This window comes from Marmota flaviventris, chromosome 6, assembly GCF_047511675.1.
Source record: "Marmota flaviventris isolate mMarFla1 chromosome 6, mMarFla1.hap1, whole genome shotgun sequence".
NCBI classification, from domain to species: domain Eukaryota; kingdom Metazoa; phylum Chordata; class Mammalia; order Rodentia; family Sciuridae; genus Marmota; species Marmota flaviventris.
Window position 1 is genome coordinate 101,188,099 of NC_092503.1, and position 27,478 is coordinate 101,215,576.

General features: G+C 38.8%; 2 protein-coding genes across 2 annotated transcripts in view; both read left to right on the plus strand.

Moving 5' to 3' along the window:
• The first annotated feature begins 2,665 nt into the window (after nucleotides 1-2,665).
• Nucleotides 2,666-21,565, plus strand: LOC139706029 (uncharacterized). The gene is made up of 2 exons (XM_071613310.1): nucleotides 2,666-2,921; nucleotides 21,423-21,565. Exon 2 carries the CDS (start codon nucleotides 21,446-21,448, stop codon nucleotides 21,563-21,565), a length of 120 nt encoding a protein of 39 aa, XP_071469411.1. The 5' UTR covers nucleotides 2,666-2,921; nucleotides 21,423-21,445.
• Nucleotides 21,503-27,478, plus strand: part of Cilk1 (ciliogenesis associated kinase 1) — a 35,357-nt gene continuing 29,381 nt past the window's right edge. The window contains exons 1-2 of the mRNA XM_027938237.2: nucleotides 21,503-21,695; nucleotides 24,727-24,781. Of these exons, the coding sequence (XP_027794038.1) occupies nucleotides 21,595-21,695; nucleotides 24,727-24,781 (156 nt within the window). The 5' untranslated portion in view covers nucleotides 21,503-21,594. The remainder of the gene's footprint in view (nucleotides 21,696-24,726; nucleotides 24,782-27,478) is intronic.

Genomic DNA, 27,478 nt, shown 5'->3' on the forward strand with positions numbered 1-27,478 from the left:
ACCGAGCATGCGCAGTGTCGCCTCCGCGGTCCGTGCGCGCCGCGGGCTGTCCGGCCGCTTTGCCCTAGCTACGGGCCAGCGGGGCGTCGGCCTACTATGTGCGCGACCAGAATCCGGAGTGCGGCACTCTGTCCCCTGTGTTCGGCCCAGTGAACACCCAGGGAAATGTGAACAGACATTAACTCAAAAAAATGTTTTCTCCTAAATTTGAGGGTAAGCCCTAATTAAGCCGTCCGGAGGAGAATCAAACCCGAGACTCCAGAAGATCGCGACACCGTCCTGGGTACTCTGTGTGTGCGCGCGCCAGAAATGCAGCCGCACTCATAGGCTGTTATGAAAATTAATCTTAAGTGCACAGACTCTTAAGACTGAGGAAAGGATGCGCTTATGTGCGCTGCACGAGGGTAGGAAAACGGCCAAAGTGAGGCGCATCCCCCTACAGATCCCACAATGCAATGGGGGAGGCGTGCAGCTCTGGCGCAGCTGGAGTCCTGCCGAGGCGGGCTGGCGGTGCACTCTGGGATTTATAGTCCGCTACTGCACGCTGCGCGCCAGGATTTACTCACCGGCCTGCCCCACCTCTTAAAGCTCAAACACCTCATTTCACTTGAAGGGGAGGCCCACTGGTTTAGCACTACAAATCTTTATGGGTGTATGTTTTAAGAAAACATATAGGCGACATAGCCTCTTACCTTCATTTAGCAAATAAGAGTTTCTAAAGTTTCTGTAAGTGCCAGCGATTAATGGTCACCAGGATTCCAAGAACCCACATTTAGCAAGCTCACAGAATTTAAATTTCATTATTTTATTCTGAAGCGCCTAGAAATGCATCTACTGCAGAGAACTGGATGCCCAAAAAACAAACAAACAAAAAACGGGCAGGGTTTGATGAGCTACAAATAAGAAAACCCAAATGCTATATTTTAATTTTAGGATACACCTTTTGGTTGGGTGTGTTTTTATTTATACCCCCAAACTAACTACATATAAAAAAGTACCCCCATATTTAACAAGGGCCAACAATTTAATAGTTTTAAAAGGAGACTATAAGATTTAAGTCTTTTAAGGAAAAATTTCCTCCCAATGACCTCTTTAAAATTGAATTTTGAAATTTAAATTGAGGAAAAGGTTTAGGATTTATAGCAGAAGAAAATTATTAAAGGGACTCTTGAATTCTAAATATCAATTTTGCAAACGAAGAATGGGATTTGAAATAGTTTGAGAACTATTGAAAAGTGTGGCATGTTTAAGGTGGTCTGGTCAATTAGCACAGATGGTTTTTGTTATTCTAGCAAGTAATTAAATAATAAAAATAAATATTTATAAAGATAAGTTGAATACCCGTTTTATTAAAATACTGTTATACTTCACAGTTATTAGTTTTCTCATTTAGATCAGTTCCACTGTATCAAATAGCCCTCATTACAGGATTGTATTTTGTCATATTGTATTTACAGGGCTGTAATTTTTCCAGAAAGTTTGTTCCATTTGTGAGGTAGACTTGCCTGGACAATTAGACTAAAAACTAATCATTTTAGTTACTTTAAAAATTGTTTTTCATAGGAGTAGTATATGATTCATTAGACTCCTTGTCTCCCTGTGTTTTCACTGATGATGATTTGCAATTTTCATTTGCCATATGGTTTGGCTATTGCTAAGTAAACACAAAGGTAGATAAATGTTATATGTTTCCCCAGTAGGATGACCCTTTACCCCTTGGGAGAGGAAACCTAAGGGTTCTTAACCAACTAGTAGGTTTCTTCAACAGGAGAAAGAGGAGGGATATAGTGATGAACTGGGAAATTTAAACTCAGAGAAAAATCCTCAATGTGTTGAAGAGTTACTGATTTGTTAATTAAAATTGTGTTGTTTAAGGAAGTCTGATTCCACTGACCAGCAACATCAACACCAGAAACGCCAAGTGTAGGTCCCTCAAATTTGTTTTAAATAGCCCTCCAGGTGATTCTGGTTGCTCCTGAAAATGATTGAGACGCACTGGCTTGCAACAGTTAGGTAAATTTAAACGAGGGATCTGAAAGCAATTTCTTTTTATAAAGTGCTTCACAGCCAAGCCTTATGATTTAAGGTAAAGTCTATAATATAATTGTGAAAAAGATAATATGTTTAAAAGGCATATGTGTTAGATGAAACATAACTAGCACAGAAAGAACGAATATTATGTAGAGGACATGTATTAAGCCTCCCAACCTGGATAAGGAATTCAGTCTTTTAAGTTAAAGATGCTAATATTGTAGACACTCTTAAAGATTCAAGGGAATGCTACAGTGAATTGGTTGAGTTTTTATTTTAAACATTTTTCTATTATAAAATATATATAACAAAATTTGCTGTTTTAAACATTTGGGAGGGTACCATTCAATGGCACTGGTTGCACTCACAATGTCGCTCAGCTTACGTTTTTTAAAACCAGGAACATGTTTCAGCCGGATTACCTTTAATTAGTGGTGCTCAGAGCATGCAGCGACAGTCTCCATTTCTAAATCTTGACAGCCAATCTGTAGGTGGACTTCGGGTCCTGGGCAGCCGGTCCCCGAGCTCTCAGCCTCCTCGGCGGGGCGCAGGGCGAACTGGCCGCGCTGCAGGGACGCGCAGGGCCAGCGAGGGGAGCTGCAGGGTAACTTTTCCCAGGGAAAGCGGCCGGTCGTCCTCACTAGCAGCCACCCTGCCTTTTGTTTGTTTTCCTGAAGGAGGCTGGAGAGCAGCCGGGTTCCAGCTGCACTGCCATGCGCCCCGCGGCCCGGGCGACTCGCCGGACCTGCCGGGCGTCCCTTCGCGGAGCCTGCGGCCCATCCTAGCAGGCATCGCCCCGCTTGCCAGTTCCCGGGCCGGCGGCGGCGCCCCACTCGCCGACGAGCTGCGCTCTCCGCAGGGGCGGGCCCCCGCCTGAGTCCGCGGCGCCAGTAAGTGGGGCTCGTGGATGGAGGGGCTGCACCCCGCACCTTGCCAGGCGCGGTGGGGAGTGGGCTGGGGCAGCTGAGGTCCCCTGTCGATGGCCCCGCGAAGCCTGGGGGGGCAGGAAGAAGCTAAGCCGCTGTGGTTCCTCGGAAACCGCGGTTGTATGGGTGTCTCTCTCCTGGCATGAAAACTCTGGACGATTTTGATGGGTGTGTTTACCTTTTCCTCTGAGAGAGGGGGGGAAGATCTTGGCCCTCTTGAAGCCTCTCCGGGGATGTTGAGGACTTGGTCTTGAAATTTTCTTAACTAGGCCCTTGGCTGTCCCGCAAGGGGTCTGTCTGAGCAAGAACCCCCACATACTTATTTGCAACCATTTTTCACTGAATATCTTTCTGCTCTGATTTCTGTTTTACTAACCTGATTAGATGTTTTGAGAAGAAGACTGAAGGATTTGACTGAATAACTGTTTCTTTTGTAACGTTGGCCTTTTAAACTTTGACAACAACAGTAAGAGCTTATGTAGAACGTAGTTTAATGCATCATTCTGCTGAGAAGAACATTCATTCCCACTTATAACTAAGTAAAATTTTGTGTTTGCTATAAAGCTGGGCTAGGCTGAGGGAATACCACCCTGAATTTTGCCAGCGGACTGGATTTTTCTAAGGTATTGATGTTCGTTATTAATTTATTTTTTTGGCCTTCAGCACTCTTTATTAATAGAAGTTTGATAGTTACAGTTTTCATTTCCTAGTGAGTAGGGTTTCAGGGTGTGCCTCAATAGTGAGTGGTGCCAATGCTGAATATAAAATTTAAATGAGTTTTAAATTTGATTAACATATAAATTATTAAGAAGAATTTGTGCCTCAGCCATATGCCTAACTGTGCAAGGAGTTAATATATGCATAAATATGCACATTTGAAATAGTTTCGGAACAAAGCTCTACAATTTGGTAAAGAATCTTTACCAAAAAAAAAAAAAAAACCCTCTTCCTATCTATTTGAGGACCAAGAATTATAAAACCGTAGGAAGTGGGTGTAGAAATGAGAGAAGTGCTGGGATTTTTTATTTTAAATGACATCCTGTACCATTTCCCATCCCAATCCCTTAGGTCTAACTCTATAGTGACCCTTCACATTTTTGGTTTCTCCCTTTCCACTTTGTCTTGTCCCCTCTGCCAAGTCAAAATGGTGGCTGGGTGGGAAGGGGGCAGCCATGGTTCAGATGGTGGAAGGCCCGTGTTGGAGGCTTGATAGAGCTTCCTGGGTAAGCACAACCGCTCTTCCTTGCCAAGGCAAGAGCATTTACAGCAGTCACAAAGAAGTGTTTTTCCTCACTGAAGTTTCTTCCCTACAACGTGTACAGGCACTACCAGGGTAATGAACAGGCCATTTGGAGTTTTATTTATTGACTTTTCAACATCATCAAAGCCCTTTTCATACTTTCCTTGTTTGCTGTTTGTTTTTATCCTCGTTGCCTTTTGAGGTTCCTAGTAAAGGTGGAAATTATGTCAATCTTGAAACTTTGGAATTTCCCTTTATGATCTTCTCCTTCATTTCTGACATCCTTTGTATTATCAAGTCATCAAGACCTTTGAAACATGTTTTCTACAGATCATTCCCTCTGTACTCTACTTCTGCCCTTGCACTTCCTCTCCTACAGCACTGGATCCACCTTTTATTCAGCCTCCCAAGACTGACTCTTAGTGAGCCTTCAATAAATGTTTGCCCAATGAATGAATGAACAAATGAACGAGAAGCTTCCTTCTCTGGGCTCTTCAGCCTTCTGTTGCCCATCTAATTTTCTTAAATGATCCTTTTATCATGTCTCTTCTGGCCTTGCAAACTTTAGTTCCTCTCCATGATCTATTATCTCAAGTCAATTCTAGTATGTCTGATTTTTTTCAAGATTTTTCATAATGGGCCTCACCCTTCTTTGTGCAAAGGATTCTTTTGGTTTTCTTTCTGTCCTGAGAGGCCCAGTCTTGTTTCTACTGAAATGTCATTTATATTGCTTTCTCTAGAAATTCCTTTCCTTCTCTCCACTCTTCTGTACAACTCCATCCTTTGGAGAGGAGTCCAAGTCCTACTTTTTTATCATATTTTCTCTAAGTATTCATTTCTCTTTCTTTAAAGTCTTGAGATACTTGTTTGTTAGCCCTTCATTACATTGCCTGTATTGATCTCTAATTCGCTTAGGATATTTTAAGCCTCTTTAGGTCAGGAGCCATATTTTATGCATGGTAATGTGGTATTGTGGGCTTTGGAGTCAGGCAGAATTGTGGTCAGGGCTTGACTACTCTTTTTAGTCACGTGGCCATGTGGAATTTTTCTAGCATTACGATTCTTGAGTGTAAAATAGAGGAATGTTTTCCCCAGCCAATTGTGGTGTGAAGGTGGTCTACAGTGCCTACTCAGTAACTGCCATCCACCTGACGAAGTTCTGTTCCTCCCTTGACAATGACTAGTTCTGAATATGTGGCGTATATTTAGTAAATGTTTATGGTCAGATTTGTAATAGACCATAAGTCATGGGTCAGCCAAGAGGCCCAGAGGATCAGGGTAACTATGCTGTGAATCCTTAGTAAGTATTATTCTGCCCTTACTGAATATGACTTGAGCTTAAGTTATTCCTGGCTACAGCTCTGCTTCTGGGATCTGTTGCTATTTTTCCATCTGAACCTTGCCAGGAACACTCTGCCTTTGGGAAAAAAAAAAGAAAAAAAAAATTTTTTTTTTTTTTTTTTAACTTCTGCTCTTGCAGCAAGCTCTTCCATTTTCTTTTATAGGATCTTACTGAGTTAAAGATGTACCTAACCCTTCTATTGATGTCTGCCCTTATAAAAGCATTTTTCCTCTTGTGGAGAATATGAGTATATGATTTATGCAGGACTACTTACTTGTGGTTTTGGGGCAGTTTCTGTGTATTGTGACCTTTATATGTAAGTATATGAATAGTATCTCACTTACTGTTGATTCTTTAATCAACATTCTTTAGCCATGGCATTCTGAGACGGCCTTATGACTAGAATATCAGCAATCTACTTCCTGTGACCCTTGGTATTTATGGGTGATGTGGGTGACTAGGAGAATATACAGAGGTGTGTCCTGAATGACTTATGTTGTCTTGAGGTCAACTGTATGCTAGTGTGTAGCTGTGCTTACCTTTGGATCATAGCCTTAACTTTCTTATAAAAATACATATGTTCTAGAAAATTACATTGTAAAAATAATTTGGTGAATCAAGTAATTTTCCAGAACAAATAGCATTAAAATTCTAAGGAAATATTGTGGCAGGGAGAAAATCAGAGATGTTTTTACTGCAGCCAGAGAAGAAAAGTAAAAGAAGCCACTCAGAGTCACCTGAAAATGATAACTGAGGTTCTGTGTGCATTCATGCTCAGACTCTGCTCCTCTTGATCTGCTGACTGATGTTAGGAAATTACCACTGTTCAACAAATTTTTGGGAAATATTTAATACAAGCAGAAGGCTGCCTCCATTCCTGATTTCCTTGCAGGGAAATTGAAGTGTCCTTGTACGTTAAGTGTCTCACTTGCTGTGCCTTGAACATTGAAATCTTCATTGACAAATGCAGATAGTCCCCCTCTCATGAAGAAATTCCTCTCTCATGGTGGGACTCGCTGTGCAGGCTACAGTCATAGCCTATGTAGATTGACTTATGAAGTTTGGGCTCAGGATTAGCAAAATATTCACATACATTTACCAAAGAAAGGAAGAGGCATTGTGGTACATCTTTTGTAGAATAAAATATGATATACTCACACATTTAAAAAATATGCTATTTCTGAAGATAACAAAGGTTCTTTTGTTATTTGTTGAGTCTCTGAACCTCATCTTTCAAAGTGAGAATGTTGGATGATCATTAAGTTCCCTTACAGGAAGAAAAAAAAAGAGTTTTTATTTTATGGTCTGAGGGTTTCCTTAACATTATGCTTTGAACTTAGATCATACTGAACTTAGCTTTCAAATCTACCCTAATTAGCATTCAGTTATTTATTATCATACTTTAAAAATTTTCCTAGACTTTAAGTTTGTCATCCTAACTCAATTTTTGAAATGAAATAGCCACCGTAGAACCTCACATTTCACTTGGTTCTTTCTCCACCACGATGGAGTTCTGTATTGGGCCCTTGATAAAATCTATGACATGATAACTGAGAATTGGGAGAACCACACTTTTTTGAGGAAAGCTCAAAGTCGATTTTTAACCTTTCTGTGGGTACAGAATGACCTGTGATGAAGTGCTGTTGATATGTGACTGCCCTTGTGACTGCTTTAAAAGATAAATGCCCCAGAACCACAAGAATAAAGTATTATGGTGTAATGTAATGTCTAACTACTAATTGGACAAGACCATGAATGTTACTAAAGATTGAGCATTCTTAACCCAGAAATTCAAAATCTGAAATTTTTTAAGCACCAACCTAATACTACAAGTGGAAGATTCCACACCTGACTTTATGTGATAAATGGCAGCCAAAATACAGGTGTACTCAAAATATTGTATAAAATTACCTTCAGACTATGTATATACAATATATATGAAACATAAATAAATTTCATGTTCAGACTTGGGTCCCATCCCCAAGCTATCTCATTTAATATGCACATATTCCAAAATCTGGGAAAAAAATCCCAAATCTGAAACACCTCCGATGGCAAGCATTTTGGATAGGGATATTCAGCCTTAATCTGCATAAACTTGAAGTTCCCAGAATATACCAGTTAATGGTTTTGTCTTTTTGCATATTAACTTTGTTTTAAAAGTGAATTTATCAGAATGATTTAACTAAAACAAAGTTGAATAAGAGGAAAGCAAGATATACATGTCTTTCTGTTAACTGTTGAAAAGCCAATGTTTTCCAAATTAATGTTACGTTTTTAGAAGTACTCATATTTTGGTACCTTAGTCTCACTATCATTATTCAATTTTGAAAAGAAAAAAGAAAAAGGAGGGCATTATGGATGGCAATGGGGTGAATTTCATGGCACAGGAAAATCAGCAATAATCAGAATTACCTTCAGAGGTCTATAGTTGCTCATTCATTCATTCACTCATTCATTTAATACATCTTTCTTATGAGAACCTATAAGTACCAACTGTATGCTAGATACTCTTCTAGATATCAGGAATACAGTTGTGAACATAACAAAATTTCTATTCCCATAGAGCTTATGTTCTGGTGATAAACACACTTTTGTGTAGGTGACCCTGTAACCTGGAAGTAAATAAGCTGTATATGAAAAGTGCTGAAGTAAGCAAAAATGTTTTTGCTTATATGTGGGATTCCTATTTCACGGGTTGATAAGCTATGGCCTGTGGACTATATCCTACCTGCTGCCTGTTTTTTGTAAATAAAATTGTCTTGGAACACGGTGAAGCCATTTATTGATGTATGGTCTATGGCTGCTTCTGCGCTACAACAAGAGAGTTCAGTAATTGTGACAGACATGTAGTCTTCAAAGCCCAAAATAGTCACTGGCCCTTCACAGATAAGTTTGCTGACCCCTACTCTGTTTTATTCTTGTATTAAGTTCCTGTTTCTTCCTTAATAGATTTGTTGATTTATTTATTATATATGGTAGTGAAGTGCCTTATAATGAGGTCCACTGCTTAGTTAAATGTGTAATATCTGTATAGATTATGAATATATGATATTTTTATTTGTCCCTTCCCCCATCTTAATCTCACCCACCCTGCCCACCTCTAAAACATGGGGTGGCAAAAAGTTGGAGTGAGATTATTGCCTCCCTCGCTGCTCTTTGTTAAGCTGGGGAGCTCTCATCCCAGCTTATCCAGTTTCACACAACTCCAGATGAGGTTATTTTTCTCTAACCCATTCCACAAAAGCCACCTATGTGTCATAGTTGAAAATCATCTGCAGGTGATCGAAGATTTTTCCTTCAGGCATGGGGCATGAGCACCCTTGGTGGTACAGGAGAAGTGATGGGGAGCCATAGGCCCTTCTTAGAAGATTAGGACTTGGCGCGTGAGGAATTCTTTTCTCAGAAGCTGGGGTTAGAGGAGTGGGGGAAAAAGTATGAAGCAGTTTCTTGGGCATAGAAAGCACACCAGAATAACTGATCGTCTTCTGTTAGCATCTAGTTGAGGCAATAACTGAAAACATCTTGAGTGAAGTCCTCTGTCAAGGTAAAGATAAAGCAAGTTCCACAGAAATAAGTTCATTTGGCCTTGTAGCTAGCTGTTGTTCTCAATGAAGAAAAAAGCACTCCTCCAAGAGGCAAAATGCATAAAAGATTTGTTTGCCAAAATGTGTATGGACAGAAGAATTAGACCCTAGAGTCATAAACAAGCTATACTTACTATTTTTAGTACCCCTTTAAAATAATTTATTCACTCTTATGAAGTTATGGCACACTTGAACCTAGAATGTGAAGTGTAGATATAAGCCTGTAAAGGTAGAATGAATTCAAAAATATCATGAGAAGGGTCATTTATGAAGTTTTCACATAATCCAGGTTTCTTATGAGGACAGATGAACATAACAGAATCTTTTCAGTGTACAGTGATTAAGACTAGGGAGCCAAACTTCTTCTAAGGGTCTGAAGAGTGTAAATGTGCTTGGTAAATCACAACTCCCAAAGAATCCCAAGTTTGCACATAATTTTATGTCTGTGATCTTTAAAAAAAAAAACGTATAATTGTGACATTTATCCCATGACTATTAGGATTTCAAAATAAAAAACAGAATACATTTGTCCTGGCTCCCAGCTTGTTTTCTGGGCTATGAATGAGCAGGGCCCCTGATGTTAGTCAACTGGTGGTCATGAACAGATGTTCTTTGCCTCCACTGAGGACTGAAGCTGAGGGGAGGGAATTGGGGCAGAGGACAACAGGAAGGCTTCCCCAATATAGCCTAGCAAGGAAAGTCATAACGTGTACTTCAAATTTGCTAGAATCCTTTCTCTGTTTGTGGGATACAGCCTTACCCAAAGGCCAAAGACCTGATCTGGTAGCATAGAGAGGCCTCTCTGTGATTGAGGGCCCCCAGCATTCTATGGTATTTACTATTTTTCCACTTCAGAACTTCAAAACATTTCTGTTCAAGTCAAACAATTTTCTGATCTTTACTTTGGACATGAGGAAATAGAAGCACTGAGAGTTTTGAAGTACTTATATAAGGAGGTACAGAAAATAAATTGCTAAGTTTAAACTTCAAATTTGGGCCAAACAGTCTTTGAGGACCTGCTGTGTGCAAACACAAAGCCAAAGGTGGTACAGGTTGCCTTCTGGTGGACATGCAGAGGACTAGCTTGAGAGTCACTCACCACAGGGGCAGGAGCTGCAGTGAGGTGAAGGGTGAGGTGTTGTCATGGGTGAGGACCCTTAGCTATTTCTGTCTGTGTGGGTTGAACAGGAGGCCCTGGAAACTATGCGTTAGCTGGACTGATGGAAGAAAAGGAAGCGATTCTTAACTTTGGGGCCTGGCTGAGGCACTGGGGTACCTGTTCCTCTCTTGACTGAGAGACATTGCATAGCATAGAGAGCCCTGTCTTCTTCATTAGCCTTTGTGCATGGGATGAGAAAAGTGGAAATGTTTATCCATCTTAGACAAACTCTAGCTTCACAAAATCACAGAGCATTCAAGGAGGTAATCACCTCGCATCATTGAGTCCAATGCCTGATTCCACTGAAAAAGTAAACCTGGAGACTAAGAAGTGCCCTAAGAAGTTATAGTTGGCTAGTGCTGAGTGAAAACTGGGACCCAGTCCCTCTTCATCTGCATTCACTTTGCATCTACTGAGGCTGTTTAGTGCTACTAAAGGCCCTTGCAGATTTACTGATTATTATCATTGAATTTTGGGCTTATTTGATGTATGAAGACACTCTGTGTGTATTAGTTATAATGAGTGATTCATTCAGGTTAACTCTGTGACTCAGTGGTATTTAGGAGTATGCTGGTTCTGACATGCTAATTCCCAAGATAATGAATGGGCCCCTACATTCCATTTTCTTCCTGGCAGTGTTAGCTGTCTATACCAGGAGCTGAACTTAAACACACTCAGTAGTAGGGAGGAAATAGAAGAGACTCAAGACTCAAGGAAGCTGCATGTGTGCTTATCAAATGGTCAGAAATAGTGCTTCTTTTCTAAAAAAGAGCATTTTTTTCTTCTCTCTTAATTTTTCTTTAAACAAAAACATTTTTTTAAAATTTTTTTCTTCATCCTTTTACTTTGTCACTTTGGGTAGAGGCATAGGAACAGGAATTTATTTTTTTTTTTCTAGTAAAACAAGTGGCTGTGAAGACACACACAAGGACAATTGAAAAACAAACAAACAGACAAAAAACAATGGCACCTGACAACAGGGAAGATAGGGTCCTGAAGAACTGCAGAGCATACCCAGCCACAAAGCTAGTAGCATTTCTCTAGCTTTCTATTGGTATGGAGGGCAAAAGACCCTGTGTTGTTAGCTTTTTGGTTTTCCAGGGAAACCCCAAATTTGGATTTATATATGAACTTTGTTATTTTTAAACATAGACTCAAAACACACTTCTGGATTCACCACCCAGACTGCCCATTTGTGGCCTATGGTCATACAGTGTGAAAACTCCATATGCTAATGTCATGTATTTGGAGATTTCAGGCTAGAGGTGTGAAGTTCAGTCCACTGTGCAAAGTTAAATAGAAATCCTCTATACTTCAAAAAGGAAAGCCCTTGTGTTCATTGGGTAAGCATAGATTTCTGATTTCATTTTTTTTTTTTTTTGTACAGGGATTGTACTAGCGTGTGTAACCCTTTTTATTTTTTATTTTGAGAGAGATTCTCACTAAGTTGCTTAGGCCTTTATTTAGTTGCTAAGGCTGGCTTTGAACTTGTAATCTTACCTCAACCTCCCAAACCACTTCCATTTATTTCTAATGTACTCAATTTTGAATGAATGAATACGCGTGCTGTATAATTTAGATAACTGTGTGTCTTTGGGATGTTGTATTGGAGAATGTTAATTAACTTCTTAAACCTATTTCAGCTATTCCTGTATATGTGAAATAAATAAATAAATAAATGTGTGTGTGTGTGTGTGTGTGTGTGTGTGTGTGTATATATATATATATATATATATTTTTTTTTTTTTTTTTTTTTTTTCCTTTTCTTTTTTTATTTTCTTGGAATTTAGCCCAGGGTACTTTACCACTAAAACAGGGTTTCTGCTGAGGCTGGCTTCAAACTTGCAATCCTTCTGTCTTAGCTTCCCCGAGTTGCTGGAATTACAGTCATGTGCCACTGTGCTTGGCTTGAAATACATATTCTATAAAAATAAATATTTCACATATTTTTATATCATACAACACAAATGTGGGTAGACCTCACAATCATAGAAAAGATAAGTGTTAGTCTTTTTACCAAGTTGTAAAGAACCCAATGGTAGAAACTGCCTTCTACTTTTGGACTGAGGGGTAAGTGGAATGACTTATGGGTAGATGTAGAAAGGAGTAGACAAGATATGCTTGAGTGGAACCAGAGTGGCATGGTAGTGCTTTGTTTCTATACTGAATTGAAACTTGAGTTAGATATAATTGAAGACACAGGGTATATTTGTGGTCATTGTTTTTAAAAGAGCACTCCAAAACTTTGGGTCAATAAAATCTATCTAGGAATACAACTTAAAAATAGCTGTTTCACATATGCATTTTACATCTTTGGTATTTTTTTTTTCTTCTTTAAAGAACGGACTCTAGATTTAGATGTCTCCCATTAAATATCAAAGAAGAATTACAATAAAAATAGTTGTTAATGTGCTAAAGCCTTTTTTTCCTGCTTAAACCTGAGAGTTGTTTTCTCTTGCTGCTTTTGACATAAGCTCTGCTGATAACTGTGGTAAATTTCATCAGTGACATGCAGAATGAGCCCCACTGGACTCTACTTGTCATGCAAGGTATGATCCATTCATGATTGCCACCTGCCATGTTACAGGGTTGGGGCGGATTCTAGAAGCTCATGCAGCATGGATTGAGGAAGAGGTTCTACTGGAGAAACTTTCAAATCAAGAGTAGCAAGAAAGAAATGGAGGTTGCAGTTTCTTATCATTTTCATGGAGAGCCATACTGGTCCACCTTCTTTGTTGAACATGCCATGTGGGCATGAGAACAGTCCTGTCTGAGGGGGAATAATCAGAGAATTTGCAGTCTGAGTTTAGATGCCAGCTGTGGATAGCAGTTTTCTGGGAGAACATCTGCTCACCCTGTGGGGAACTTAAAGTTCCAAAGGAAGTCTGGTTTAGAAACAACCCAGGTAGAAGACAGAAGCCTCAGTTCCAGCTAGCTAGTTGTCCAGGTAACCCTGAATGATACCCAGGGCCTTTTTTTTTTTTTAACATTCTTTATTGTATCACATTGGTTTATGTCATTTTTATATTAGATATTCTTCCAAAATGGAAGCACATAATGGTGGGTTAAAAATGAACCTTAGGCTAATAGAGAATTACTTCTAATTTGTCTCCAGCTACATACCTTTAAAACTATGTTAACTATCAAGGTCTATCACCCCCTGTGTAGAATTTTGTATTGCATTTCCTTTGTGAGTGAAGCCTTAGCCTGCTGTATCTGGAATGCAATCAGCTGTACTTGATAGACTAATAGTGACTGTGGCAACAAAGACCTTTAATTAGGTCATCTAGCAAGAAATCAAAGGCAGTTGTTTTTTTTTTTTTTCAGAGATCATGCAGCAGCCCACTGATGTCATGGAGGACTAAGCCTCTTTGTTCATCCTCAGTGGACAGAATTCTTATCTTTAGAGTTGATTTCTTATAGTCACCAGGCTTTCTAAGCCCTATATAATACAGTTTTACACAACCATGCTCATGGTGGAAATGATACAAAGGGTCAACTGTTTTTATCAGGGAGTGGATTCCTTCTTAGAAGCCTTCCTCTCCCTCACCAGCTCACTTCCTTTTATTCCCATAAGTGAGAGCCATAGTTATAGTCCTAAACATCTTTCAGTAGTAAGTACAATTGCTTTGCTTGGCTTAGATTTATCTAGTTTATACCCCGGAGCAGGAGTAGGGGGCTCCTGAGCCTAACTATGTTGAATTCTGAATAAAATCAGTTCTATAAACTAAGCAATAAGGGTAATGTGGCTGTTGGGTAGACAAGCAATGGCATCTGCCAGAGCTCCCTTCTTTTCCCTAGGGCATTGTCCAATTTCCCTGTTGTTTTCCCAGAGCAACAATGAGTTTTTTTTTCTTTACTTTCTGATTTTGACATGAGTCAACATATTTGGGCCACCACAAAAATGATGAATAACTGAAAAATAGGGATCTCACATGAACATAACCACTTCTTGCTAGGATATGCTTAGAACCAATTGTGGGCTCATTAGTGCTTCTTGTCTGAAGCTAATTTGGCTAATACCATTTCATTTTTTTTTCTTTGTATGAGAACTAATTCACCAGTGTGAGGATAGAAAACTGTGACAACGATCATGGTTCTATTTTATGAGTTCATACATAAATGCAGCTAATCTTTCTCTATGTTGTCCCTTTGTATACTTGAAATAATTATTTTGACTCCCCAATTCTCCTTTGCCTCTAGCATCCTGTGTTTCTTCATCTACTCTTCTTGTGTTTTCATTTAGGCCCTCATTATGTTCTTTACTCTCTCTCTCTTGCAGTTGGCATCTGAAATTGAACAGGAATTCAGTGATGTGATGAGACTGTTGCATCCCTAGGTCTGAGCCCAGGGCTGCCCTGTTGTTTAACTCTGCTGGGAACATTTACATTGTGTTCTGTGTGAATGCAATACTCCACAGTTGTGCAGTCCATTAGCCTTGTCTGAATGCTGTATTCCTAGTAAGAACTAAATAGAACAGCCTTAGACCTGTTTGCAGCCGCCTTGTGAGAATTTCTGGTGAGAGCTTTTATACATACCTCGAATTCAATACCCTAGAAATCAGAACCCACATCTCTTCACATTGCCAAAAAGCACATGCCCACACATTCCCTATCCCAAAGTGAATGTCCCTAGGTATCTCAGATTCACCCAGTCTAGTGCCTTTGTTCATGTATCACCTGGCCTATTACAGTAGCCCTCTAACTACTCTCTCTGCCTGAATTCTAACATCTATTAATCTCCATAGGGATCCTTCTCTTGCTGTTTCTGTGCTTAAAGACTCTGGAGAACTTTCCTCTGCAGAATAAAGACCAAACTCCTACATGATACACATATCCTTCATAATTAGTCCCTGCCCTGAGTTTCTAGCTGGTTCCTGCTATTTCTCCACTGTCTTCCATTGATTTGGTGCCCTAACCTCACCTGGAGAGCTTTCAAAGCTACCAAAGTTCTGTGCCCACTCTTGACCTGCCTCTTGGGTAGAAGTGGGCATCAGTAGTTAAAAGTTCCCCAGGTGATTCTAATGTTCAGTGAGGGTAAGAACCATTAGGCTTTTGCCCTCCTGTGAGCATGTGAAGCTCTTTTACCTGCCAATCGTTTGCACAGTTTTTTCCACCTTTCTCTCTTCTAGTGATGAACATTGCTTATTCTTCAGTATCTCAGCATTGTCTTTTCTCTAAAGGATTGTCTGATCTCTCCCGTCCTTTCAAGAGTTGGCTCCTCTCTCTCATCACTTTCTATTATGTGTCAGATGTGAATTATTTAAAGGAAAGACTCTTATCTTATATCCTTAATGTGTCCCTAAAGCCTTGTATAATGTTTAGCATCTCAGTAAAATTTGACTAGAATTTTATACTGTCAACTTGGCATATAAAGAGACACTAATCTGTTGTAGAATTGTTATGTAATTACCTGAAACAACACATTAGAAAGCAACTACTGTGCTGTGATAAGAGTAAGATCTTGCCAGAATAACTAAATTTTGTTCCTTGATAATATGACAAACTGTAGCAAGGAGGAATATTAGGGTAACTGTGTGTTGAATGAATGTCTCTGTCTGTCTGTCTGTCTCTCTCTCTCTTTTTTTTTTGGCAATACTGGATAAAACCCCAGGGGTGCTCTACCACTGAGCTACATCCCCAGCCCTTTTTTATTTTGAGACAAGATCTTGCTAAGTTGCCCAAGCTAACCTCAAACTTGGGATCCTCCTGCCTCATCCTCCTGAGTAGCTGGTGTTTTACAGGTGTTTGCCATTGTGTTGGGGGACCCAATCTATCTCCATTTCAGTAAAGTTTTCAATTCATTCAGTTTTCTCCATGATAATCTAGGAAAATCTTGATCTAATTATACATCTTAAGTGAGGCATTAGCTGTCACAGAAAGATTTCTATTATTATTATTTAGTAATAATTGGTAGATTATTATTTATTAATAATTGGTCATGCCAATGCAAAAAAAAGAACTATCACTCTAACATAGATCATTATTATTATTTCTTAAATCTTTATGTGTTTATTTATTTTTGTGGTGCTGGGACTGAACTCAGGGCCTTGTACTTGGTAGGCCAGCGCTGTACCACTGAGCCACATCCTCAGCCCAACATAGATCATTATTAAGTTTTGGTCACCAGAATTCATCAAGGAAATGGAGAAGTATGTGAGGATTCAGAGATGAATGCCAAAGATAATTAAAGGAGTGGAAAATAGGTCCTATGAGAAAAGGTTGTGCAATTAGGGTAGAAGAAGGCTGAAAGGCACACACTTGATTACTAATTTCACGTGCATACAATTATGACATGGTTTCATTATATACACAAAAAATTAAACACGAAGAAATTAATTTAAATTAGCTTTGCTTGAACATGAATTAAAATTTTCTAACTGGATTATAAAGTGCAATCTTGATTATGTTATACCCTGGTTAAAATACGACAAACAAACTAACAACAACAACAAAATAAAACCTTAATTGACCATGTTATCTCTAGGACAACGCTGCCTTTTTTTTTTTAAATAAAAGACATAGTTTATTAGATGATTTTTGACAAATCAAATTTCCAGTGATTTATTTTTTAAAGGGAGATGACATGCAATGATGGGTTGGAAGTTTTAATTTGTTAGAGAAATAAATTATTATAAATAAATATGATGCTACAGAAAACATATGTGCTATGTCAAAAAATAGATGAAGATAAATATGAGAAAGAAGAAAAAGAGTAGTAAACAGTGCATAGCCATGGTTGCTGATGCTGTGACCCAGATGCCCTTTTTATGTTATGTTGAAGTGTACCCTGAATCTAAAACGCTCCACCGTATAGTGACCATAGGCAGAGGAACGCTCTTACAGTGTTGTCTTCTGAACAACTCAACATTAAATAAGTCTACACTTTTTTTTAATATTTATTTTTTAGTTGGACACAATACCTTTATTTATTTATTTATTTATTTAATGTGGTGCTGAGGATTGAACCCAAGGCCTCCCCACTGAGCCACAACCCCAGCCCCTACACTTTTGTTTTTTGAGCTAAAATAAAATCTTTAGTAAGACGTACCTATTATTTTAAAGATTTAATTCCTGTACCATTTTGAGGAGAATTTTTAACACTTTTAATCATTAATAATTTGAAATTTGCAGGAAAGTTATAAGAGCAGCACAAACAACTTCATATATCCTTGGTTGGCTCAGGCCACCAAAACAAGGTATCATAGATTGGGTGTCTTAAACATCAGAAATTTATTTTCTCATTGTTCAAGAGACTGTGAAGTCTAAGACCAAGGTTCTCATAGGATTGCACTTCTGCAGGCAAGGGCTCTCTTCTAGCTTTTAGGTATATGGCTTGCAGAAGGCCCTCATGGCAGGGACTCCGTGCAACACTCATCCTTTCTTATCAGGGTCCTGCCTTTATGACCTATGACCTCATTTAACCTAATTATCTTTTTAGGCTCATTCTCCAAATACAGTCACATTGGGAGTTTGAGCTTTAAATTACAAATTCGAGGGAGGGAGATACAATTCAGAACATAATTTATCCTTTACCAAGATTTACCTACTGTTAACATTTTACCCTGTTTGTTCCCTGAAGCTTTGTGCAGGTGAGCACACACACACTCACAATTTTGTTCTACTCACTTGAGAGTATAAATGATCCTTGACTTTACAATGGTTCGACTTAAAGAGTTTTTCAACTTTATGTTAGTGTGAAAGTGACATGTATTAGGTGGAGACCATACTTTGAATTTGGGGTTTTGATCTTTTCTCAACCTAGCAATATTTATTACTGTACTCTCTCTCATTGTTGAGAAGTGTCAGTGAGCCCCAGTTCCCAGTCGGGCACACCATCAGAGGAGAAGCAGCTGATAATCTACAGCATACTATGTTGCCAGCACTTTTTAGATCTTGTATTTTGTGTTTTCACATCCCATCATGTCTATGAATTTTATCTCTTTGTGTACATAAGGTATTCAATATTTTATCATAAAATAGACTTTGTAAGTCTCGATGATTTTCCCCAGCTGTAGGCTAATGTAAATGTTTTGAGCACTTTGGAGATAGTTAAGCCAAGCTATGATGTTTGGGATGTTAGGTCTATTAAATGCATTTTCAATTTACAGTGGTTTTTTTCAAGACATAACCACATGGTAAGTCAGGAGACTCTGTCAATTCCTTTACAGATAAATTCCTCTGTTTGTAAATTCTTCAGGGTACGTTTTCCAAAAATAAGACTGTGTTCTTTTGATGGTACACAGGCATCATCTTCAGTAAATTTAACAGATTCTAGCTTTTTCTAATCTATTGTCCATATTCCAGTTGTTCCCATTGACCAAATAGTGTCCTTGATAGCATTTTTTTTCTTTTCCAGTACAGAATTCAGTTGAAGTCTCTTTTGGGGGGGAGGAGGATACTAGGAATTAAATCAGGGGTGCTTTACCACTGAGCTGCATCCCTAGACCTTTTTATTTTTTTCTTTTGAGACAGGGTCTTACTAAGTTGTTAAAGGTCTATTTAAGTTGCTGAGGTTGGCCTTGAACTTGGGATCCTTCCCCCTCAGCTTTCAGAATCTTTGGGATTGTAGGCATATGCCACCACACCTGCTAAAGCCTATGCCTTTAAAATGCCATCCAAAGTCCTCCAAAATAAAACTCAGGGATTGTTTCCTTGCAGTTTCATGTTCCCCACCTTCTCCCCAGTTCCAGGTTAAGCCGCTATGCCTTCATTTCTATTCCTTGGAATGTTAGAACCCCTATCTGCCACACACAAAAAAAAACCCTACTTTTTCTGACTTAATTTGTTTTTGACACGGTTTTCTTACTGCCTCCTGAACTCACATGGGATTTACCCAGTTGGAAGCCAAGGGGACTTTCTCCTTCCCCTTCCCATAGCTGACACCCTAACCAAACTTGGAATACCTTAGTTTGTATTCATAAGGAGTATATAGCCTCCCACTTTTATTTCCTGCTTTGAGATTCTAAGTTCTTTGAAAGAGGGGACCATATTTTTATTGTTCTTTGTATCCCCAGAACTTAAATATAGGATCTGTCACATAGGAGGTGCTTCATAGGTATGTATTAATTAGCAGCAGAGTACATCACTGTAAAGAGCTGCCTAAGGAAATTGTAGAGTCTGATCCTAAAGGGTTTTAAGAGGAAACCTCTAACCAGTGGTCTTAAAATGGTTCCAGGGGAAAGAGGAATGAGTAGGTCCTCGCTAGATCTCCAGAGTCCCTTTCAGTTATATGTGGAGTATGGTGAAATCAGTCATGACCTTGTTTTTCTTTAGGCTTCTCAATCTCACACATACCCTTCAGGAGAACATAGTCTAGATTTTTAAATTTTAAAAAAAATTTGAACTAATTTTAAACAGAAAGTTTACAAAAATAGTACTGCAAGTTCTAGAAACCCTTCATCCAGCTTCTAATACTAAAATCTTAGATAACCATAGAATGATGATCGAAAGCAGGAAATTAATGATGGTCTTGAACTTAATCACTTGGGTAAAGGGGTTTCTGCTGAATTTCTTCTTGTGAAATTACCATCTTTCTCCTTGAAGTTAATAATTTATCTTAGAGATTCTCCAAGACTATGCAGATATCCTGTTAATCCCATCCATTGGTATTTGTACCCATCAATGTTCCTTGCATGAAACAAATCTTATTTTCTTTATCTAATAGTGAATTTCTTATTCTTCTCTTTCCTTCTACATTTATTGATGGGAGCTTGTCTCAAATGAGAAGCTGCATGTGCACGATTAAAATATTTTGAATTATTATTGACCACAGTGTTAAAATTAAAATATAAATAAAATCTTTTTATTTAAGACAATATAAATTCCTTTGACTGGTATTGTGAATTTTCATAATTGGTCTATCAATAATAAGTGTGTAACAACAGAATTTGCATTATAAAATAGATGCACTTGTTCATTTTAGTGACTAGTACTTGTGAAAACTGCTGAATAGCCATTCTAAATGTATACTATAAATAAAGGACTTTCAAAGATTCATACCCACATTTAAAGAATTAAATTACAAACTCTAGTTTCAAATCAATTTAGAAACTAACAAATGTTATATTACTTCTCATATGCTTTTAATGCTTCTTTGTATAGATACTGGTCTAACAATCCATGCATTCTATATCTGGAAGTGAACTATAAATTTAATTATTATGAAGACACTAAATAAATATGATATTTGTTTTGAACAAAAAAAAAAAAAAGAGAAGCTGCATGGACTGTATTTGATGATACAGAATGTCAAATCCTTCCAGTCATTTCCTATCTTTTCATTCTTCAGATTATTAGTTTGACAGTCATATATATTTTTTAAATATACCTTTATCATTCTTATTTAAGCATTTACATGTTGTTAATATTGTATAAAGTCATTGAAATTATTTCAGTTTTTTTAAATTACAGATTGATTGACTCTCAATTATATAAGTGAAAAAAATCAGCGACTTATTATTTTAAAAAACCACAAAACTGAGTTATATTAAAAGGGGCATACTCTATAGATCTTGAATTGTTAGTTCTTTGTTTAGCTTCTAAATGTCTAGTTGTAAAAAAAAAAAAATACTGTTGATGCTTAGCCACAAAGAGTTTATGGAGTACATGCTGATTCTCTTTTTGTTTAACTTAATGTTAGCCTTCTGTGGCTTTTTACATGTTTACATGGTTAATTGTAGCTGAAATGAACCTAACAGTATATTTAGGACTAATTTTCATAAGTCAGCAATTTTCACCAACCATAGTTATTGGGAAGAGTTTGCTCAGAATGGTCAGCAGAAAAGCATTGAATTGGAGCTGATTCATTTCATTACTTTCTAAGCATGGTATCTCTAGTTTTATAAAGTGTTGGAAAAGAACATTATTTAGACCATGGGTTAACAGTTTTTTTTCTGTAAAGAGCCAGACAGTAAAGACTTTGGAAGCCATACAGTGTCACAAACATCAACTTTGCTGTTGTAGCCACAGACAGTCTGCAAGTGTGTGGGTATAACTCTGTCCCAATGAAACTTTATTCACAATACTGGGTGGTGAACTGGGAGTTACAGTTCACTGACCCCTGATTTAGATTATCAAAATATAAAAACTCAAAATGTATATTAGCATTTGTCCTTGTCTCATTTTTTTCTCTATAGGCAGAAGACTGATCTTTGAAAATATGTATTTGGGAGATAGTCACGTTCTATTGAATACCTTGTGCTGTTGCTGCCATCGAAAAATCTGGTTACACTCTGGGGAGGCCTGCTACCACTGCAGGACTGAACCGCCGCGGCCCTGAGATGAGTGTCCGGCCTGAGCAGGCACACCATGAATAGATACACAACGATCAAGCAGCTTGGGGATGGAACCTATGGTTCCGTCCTGCTAGGAAGAAGCATCGAGTCTGGGGAACTGATTGCCATTAAGAAGTAAGTTGTATCCTTCACTTTTCTGACATCATCTTTAGCTACATGTTGTCAAGATAGTTTCCACTCCACCTTCTCCAGTCCTGGTCTTAGGAACAATCTTAAAGGGGAATGGGGGGAGGGTGTGCAGAAGAACCTTAGCTGATGACTACTATGGATTATACTATGGATTAGATGAGTGTATTAATGCTGTAGTACTCTTGTTAGAGGCCTTCAAAATCTCCACTTTAGACTTACTTACCACTTACTGGTTACTACTTACCACTTGGAAAAAGTACTAGTGAAGTACTAGTACTGTCTATATGCACTAGTACTTTTCCATAGTATTTTATCATCTTGTAAACAGATGAATAAACATCATTTTACAGGAGAGGATACAATTTCTGTGCTTGTGTATTTACATGTGTGGTGATCTGATGACTTCTGTCTTGTTCCCTCTACCTTCTTGATCTTTGCAGCCAGTGTCCAGACATATTATGTAGTTATCTGTTGCTGTATAATAAGCTACTCCAATACCTAGCAGTTTAAAACAACACATTTATCATCTTTCGGTTTCTGTGGATCAGCACATCTTAGCTGAGTTCTCTAGTGTAGGGATAGTGTTTTAAAAGGGTGCAGTCAAGGTACTAGCCAGGACCAGGGTCTCACTGAAGGCTGGACTGGGGAAGAACTCACTCCCAAACTCACTCATATGATTACAGGAGCATTGAATATGTAGTGTGTTGGACTGAGGGCCTCAGTTCCCTGTTGGCTGTTGGCTGGAGGCTGGCCTTTAGTTCCTTGACCTGGGGGGGCTCTTCAAGAGCAACTCGCAGGATGATAGCTTGCTTTAGAGTCTTCTAAGGTAGAAGTGTTATCTTTTCCTTTTATAAACTAATCACAGAAATGACATCCTCTGAAATTGCTATATTGGTTAGAAGCAAGTCATTGAAGGAGAAGGGGGTCACATGAGGCTCTAATACCGGGAGTGGGAGGTCTTTGGGATCCACATTAGAGTATGCCTGCTGTGCTCATCTGTGGCCAGTTGCCTTCCTGCCAGCTGTGTTTGGATGTCCTGCAGACATTGCAAATGCATCAGACTGAACTCATATTCAACCTACTCTTCCTCTCTTACCCCAGACTTTTTCTCTATCAGTATTCCTCCTGTTCATAAATGATACTACCATCTCTTCAAAACCTGAGAATCCTCCTGACTTCCCTCCCCTTATGCCTCACCTTTGGTCACCTAGTCCTGTCAATTCTACCAATCCCTTGTCTAATCCTCCTACTTCTCTGTATTCCCACTGAAGGCCTCATTAACCCCTTCACCAACTGACCATTAGGTCCTCTGCAGGGCTGCAGGTTTCCATTCATTCCCCTCTTCCTACCAGACTGAAGAGATTATCCTAAGCACATGAATCTAATTGACTAAAACCATTTGCAGCAAGCCTTTTTTGAGTCCTGCTGCCCCATCACAGCCCCTGATCCCCCCTGACTTTCAGTGTCCCCAATAGGCCTGAGCCCTACTTGCCCACCTTGGTACCAGCTCAGTCATGTGCTGCTTATTGAGCTTCCTGTCTCTTCACCGTTTCTCTGCTCTTTGCTCTGACTTTCTGGAATCATCTCCTAAATAAACTATCTGTACCCGAGTCCTTGCCTCTGCTTTTGGAGGAGCGTACAAACTAGATTGCTTTCAATGTCTTCCTGTCAGTTTTAGGACTAAGAACTACATTTTAAATGTGACCTACAAATTGCTGCATCATTTGACTGGGTCCTGTTTGCTTCAGCCTTGTCTCTTGTCACTGATCCCTTGCCTATTTTTTGCTTCGGTCTCTGCTTCTTGAACTCCTCAAATACCTTTCTGCTTAGATCCTTTATTTCAGATGTCCACTTCATTTCTCCTACTAAATTCTTCTCAACCTTCAGGTATGGGTTGAAATATCTTTTCATTAGAGAAGTGTTCCCTGATACCTAAGACTAGATTCCAACCCTCTGAGATCCATTCTCATATTGCCCTATGTCTTTTCTTCATAGCACTTAGTGCAGAAAATTATTGTTTACCTCCTACTACAACCATTAGTTCCAGGAGAGACATCTTTCTCATCACTTTACCCCTAGTGCCTACAAAGTCCCTACCACATAGAGGAGATAAATAATATTTACCATGAATAAAGGAATTGACCACTCAACCAGGAAACACTGTGACAAGGGAAAATGTGTTGGAGTGATCTGGAGAGATGGAGGTTGGTCTGTTAGTAACCAGCAGTGGGAAAGCTGTGTACCTTCTCTGTATCTTGCTCTCCTCATTTATTCCATCTGTTTCACAGGGCAGCATAAAAACAAATGAGTGAGTATGACTGTGTTCCCATAAACTTTCATTTATGGAAACTAAATTTTGATTGCATATAATTTTCACATATTACAAAATATTATTCATCTTTTGAGTTGTTTTCCCCAATTAAATTTAAAATGCAAATGCCATTCTTAGCTCATCGACTACATAAAACAAATGTTGGGGTGGATATGTCCTGTGAGTCATCATTTGCCCACCCTGTACTAGAGGGTCTAGAACTGTGCTGTCCAATATATTAGTGAGCTACCATATACAACATTTAAATTTAATTGAAATTAAAATTCAGTTCCTACATTGCACTAGCCACATTCCAAGGGTTCAGTAGTCACAGATCTAGTGGCTACTATACCAGACAGCAGAGAACATTTTCACCAACACAGAAAGCTCTGCTGGACAGCTCTGATCCAGACAGAAGCAGCCCGAGAGATTTCCCTCCAGGACAAGTTAGCGCATTAGTAGTAGAGAAAGTCCAGGCTCTTTGCACTGTACCATATCACCACTGCTGGGCAATTTTGTGACTTAGGCTTGATTGTAATGTCAACATTTAACAACACTTTTTAAAATGTTGTTTTGGATGCTATATTATTTGGTAGAAATTGAAACCAACTTCAAGCAGTATTGACTAGGTTCAGAATGAAAATGCTTTTTTTAAAAAAAGTTTATTTTGGGAAATAAGTATGCTGTTTCTTTCTTCTCTTCTAGAATGAAAAGAAAGTTTTATTCCTGGGAAGAATGCATGAATCTTCGGGAGGTTAAGGTATTTATTAACATGTCAGGAAATAATTTTTTTTTGGCCAATTAAAATAGATTTATATTATCATTAGGTTTATAGTTGATACAGTCAGTCTGTTTGTATTTTTTTCACTAATGCTAACAATGTGGGCAAATGATACAGAGTGTTTTAGTCAGCTTTTGTATTGCTGTGACCAAAATACCCAACAAAAACAACTTAGAAGAGGAAAGTTTATTTGGGGCTCATGATTTCAGAGGTTATTAGTCCAGAGATGGCTGAATCCATTGCTCTAGGCCCAAGGTGAGGGCCCAGCAGAGGAAAACTGCTCAGTTCCTGGTGAGGTCAAAAAATAGAAAGAGAGGAGGGGGAGGAGCTGCAGGACAGATGCACCCTTCCAAGACACACCCCTATGACCCACCTGCCTACAGTTACCATCCAGTCAGTCCATTCACTAGGAAGGACTGATTAGGTTACAGCTCTCACAGTTCAATCATTTTATCTCTGAACATTCCTGCATTAACACAGAAGTTCTGGGGAGAACCCTATATCCAAAACATAATATATAGCTATTAGCTGAACACAGAAGATTATTAGGTTATTGTATTAGTGAATGTACTGTTAATAGAAAGTTTTACCTTTACTGGAATACTTATGTCAATATATTTCAATACAAATAAGTTGAGAGTATTGATTTAGTGAATTATTGTTGCCTCTAAAGGTGATCATTGCTGGAACCTTACCTTGTTTGTGTAGTTTTCTTCCTGGATATAACAGCAGTACCAATTTTAGTTTCTTGCTCTAATGATGCGTGCTCTATTTCTGTGGTGGAATTCTTGGATCAAGATGTGAGTTGTGTCAGCATTGCGTAGCATATTTCTTCACATTTACTCAGCCTTCCGGCTAGGGTAATCACTCCTTTCCTTCTTCCTTTTCTTTTTTATTTCTATTTTAATTCTATTTTTTCTGTCCAAGTAGATTGACCACTTTGGTTTTGCATGTGTAGTTCTCTTTCTTGTGCACCTGAGTGGTGTTTCATCCACTTAATCTTCTCATTCAGCTCTATTAGAGATGCTAGTAGAACATTGGAACCAGTTCTGCCTATTCTTCCAGGGGACTCCTGTACATTGAGGAGGTTTCAGGTTTAGAGCAAAGATCTGCCGTCTCTTCCTATAAAGGGTCAGACAGTAGATCTTTTAGACATCATGGACCAAAAGGTCACATAGGGGATATAAGGATATATGTAACAGGATTAAAAATTTTCACAAAATCTTCATTTATGAAATATAAAGTATAATAATAATAGACATCATTTTCTTATCTCATGATATCATTTTTTGTATTCATCCAATGAGATGAATAATATTCTTTTGTGAGGGGACATCATATGGAACTTAATTAGGTTCAAAGTTAGTGTTTTCTGCTGTCAAATTCTTAGCTCATGGACCATACAAAAACAGGTGGTGAGCTGGATTTTCCCCATGGTTCAGAGTGTGCCAGCCTCTTGCTTATAGAGTATAAACTCTATAGATCCAAAAACATGAGTTGGAAAAAAAGGATGATCCAAGGACATTTTCTCAGTGATATGAAGCTCTGAGAGATATCCTTGGCTTAGATGCTAAACCTTTCCTTTTTTGTACAACTAACAGTGTGTTAGTTTTCATGGAAGAAGATCACTCACACAAACAGCTTAGAAAAACACAGCATCTTGGGAAGCAAGTGACTGCTTGTCAAGATAGTTGAGGGCACTGCTCCTTATCTGGTGACCACCATCATTCCCTACTCTTATCTTGCCTGCACAGATGCTACGTCTCCTGCAAGCACAGTCTTCCTCACCCCACCTACCCCTGTTGATCCTCACACAAACTTACCAGCATTGGGCCAGAGCCAGCCATGGAATATGGAGGGGAGGGAAGGGAAGGAAGAAGGAGTAGAAAGGAGGTACCTTTCTTCATGTTCTTCATCCCTTCCTCCTTGCTGAAGTCCTTCTCTTCTGCTTGCTGATGCAGAAGGGGATTGGAAAGGAGTCACTAGAGGACCTTGTTTCCATTTGTCCTGCTTAATTCCAGCAGCAAGAGGAAATGAAGAAAATTCTGCACTTTGGTACTCATTATACAATGGTTCCTTCTTCATCTCTTTTCTTTTGCATTTCCATCTGCCATCTATCCCCACGTGTACCTGTCAAGATTCTGTAGCTGATGACCTAATACGAGGACAGGAATCCTGTCTCTGTGATATCCCAGTGACATTTTTCTTTGAGCATTGTCTTACGAGGTGCTGTGGTGTTCCAGCTGCCATTCTGAGGTAGCAGGGAGCCTGCAGCCTGCCTACTGTGTTCCAGTGCTGTTTGTTTGTTTAACCATTTTAACTTCTGATGTGTTAGATCCTTGATCCACCAGTGTTCCCTCCCCATATCTTTAAGCTCTTCCTTTCCAATGACTTCTTCCCTCCAGTCTATAAGTATGCCCACCGTTCTCCCCATTCCAAACAAATCTCAACTTTCTTCCTCCTTGGTCTTCCACCTCTTTCCTTTCTTTATCTTATGTTTTAAACTTCTCCCTTCAGTGAGCTTTACGTACCATTTACTTTTCAACCGAATTAAATCAGTCATCTTCCTCTGCAACTTTACCAAAGCTTCAAGATTCATCAGAACAACTCAACGTTTTTATATCTGGAACAGATATTATATTATAGAACAGTTTGACCCCTGCTCACTTCTCTAAC

Excerpts from the sequence above, each read along its gene's own strand:
- LOC139706029 (XM_071613310.1), top strand. The coding sequence starts at position 21,446 with ATGTATTTGGGAGATAGTCACGTTCTATTGAATACCTTGTGCTGTTGC.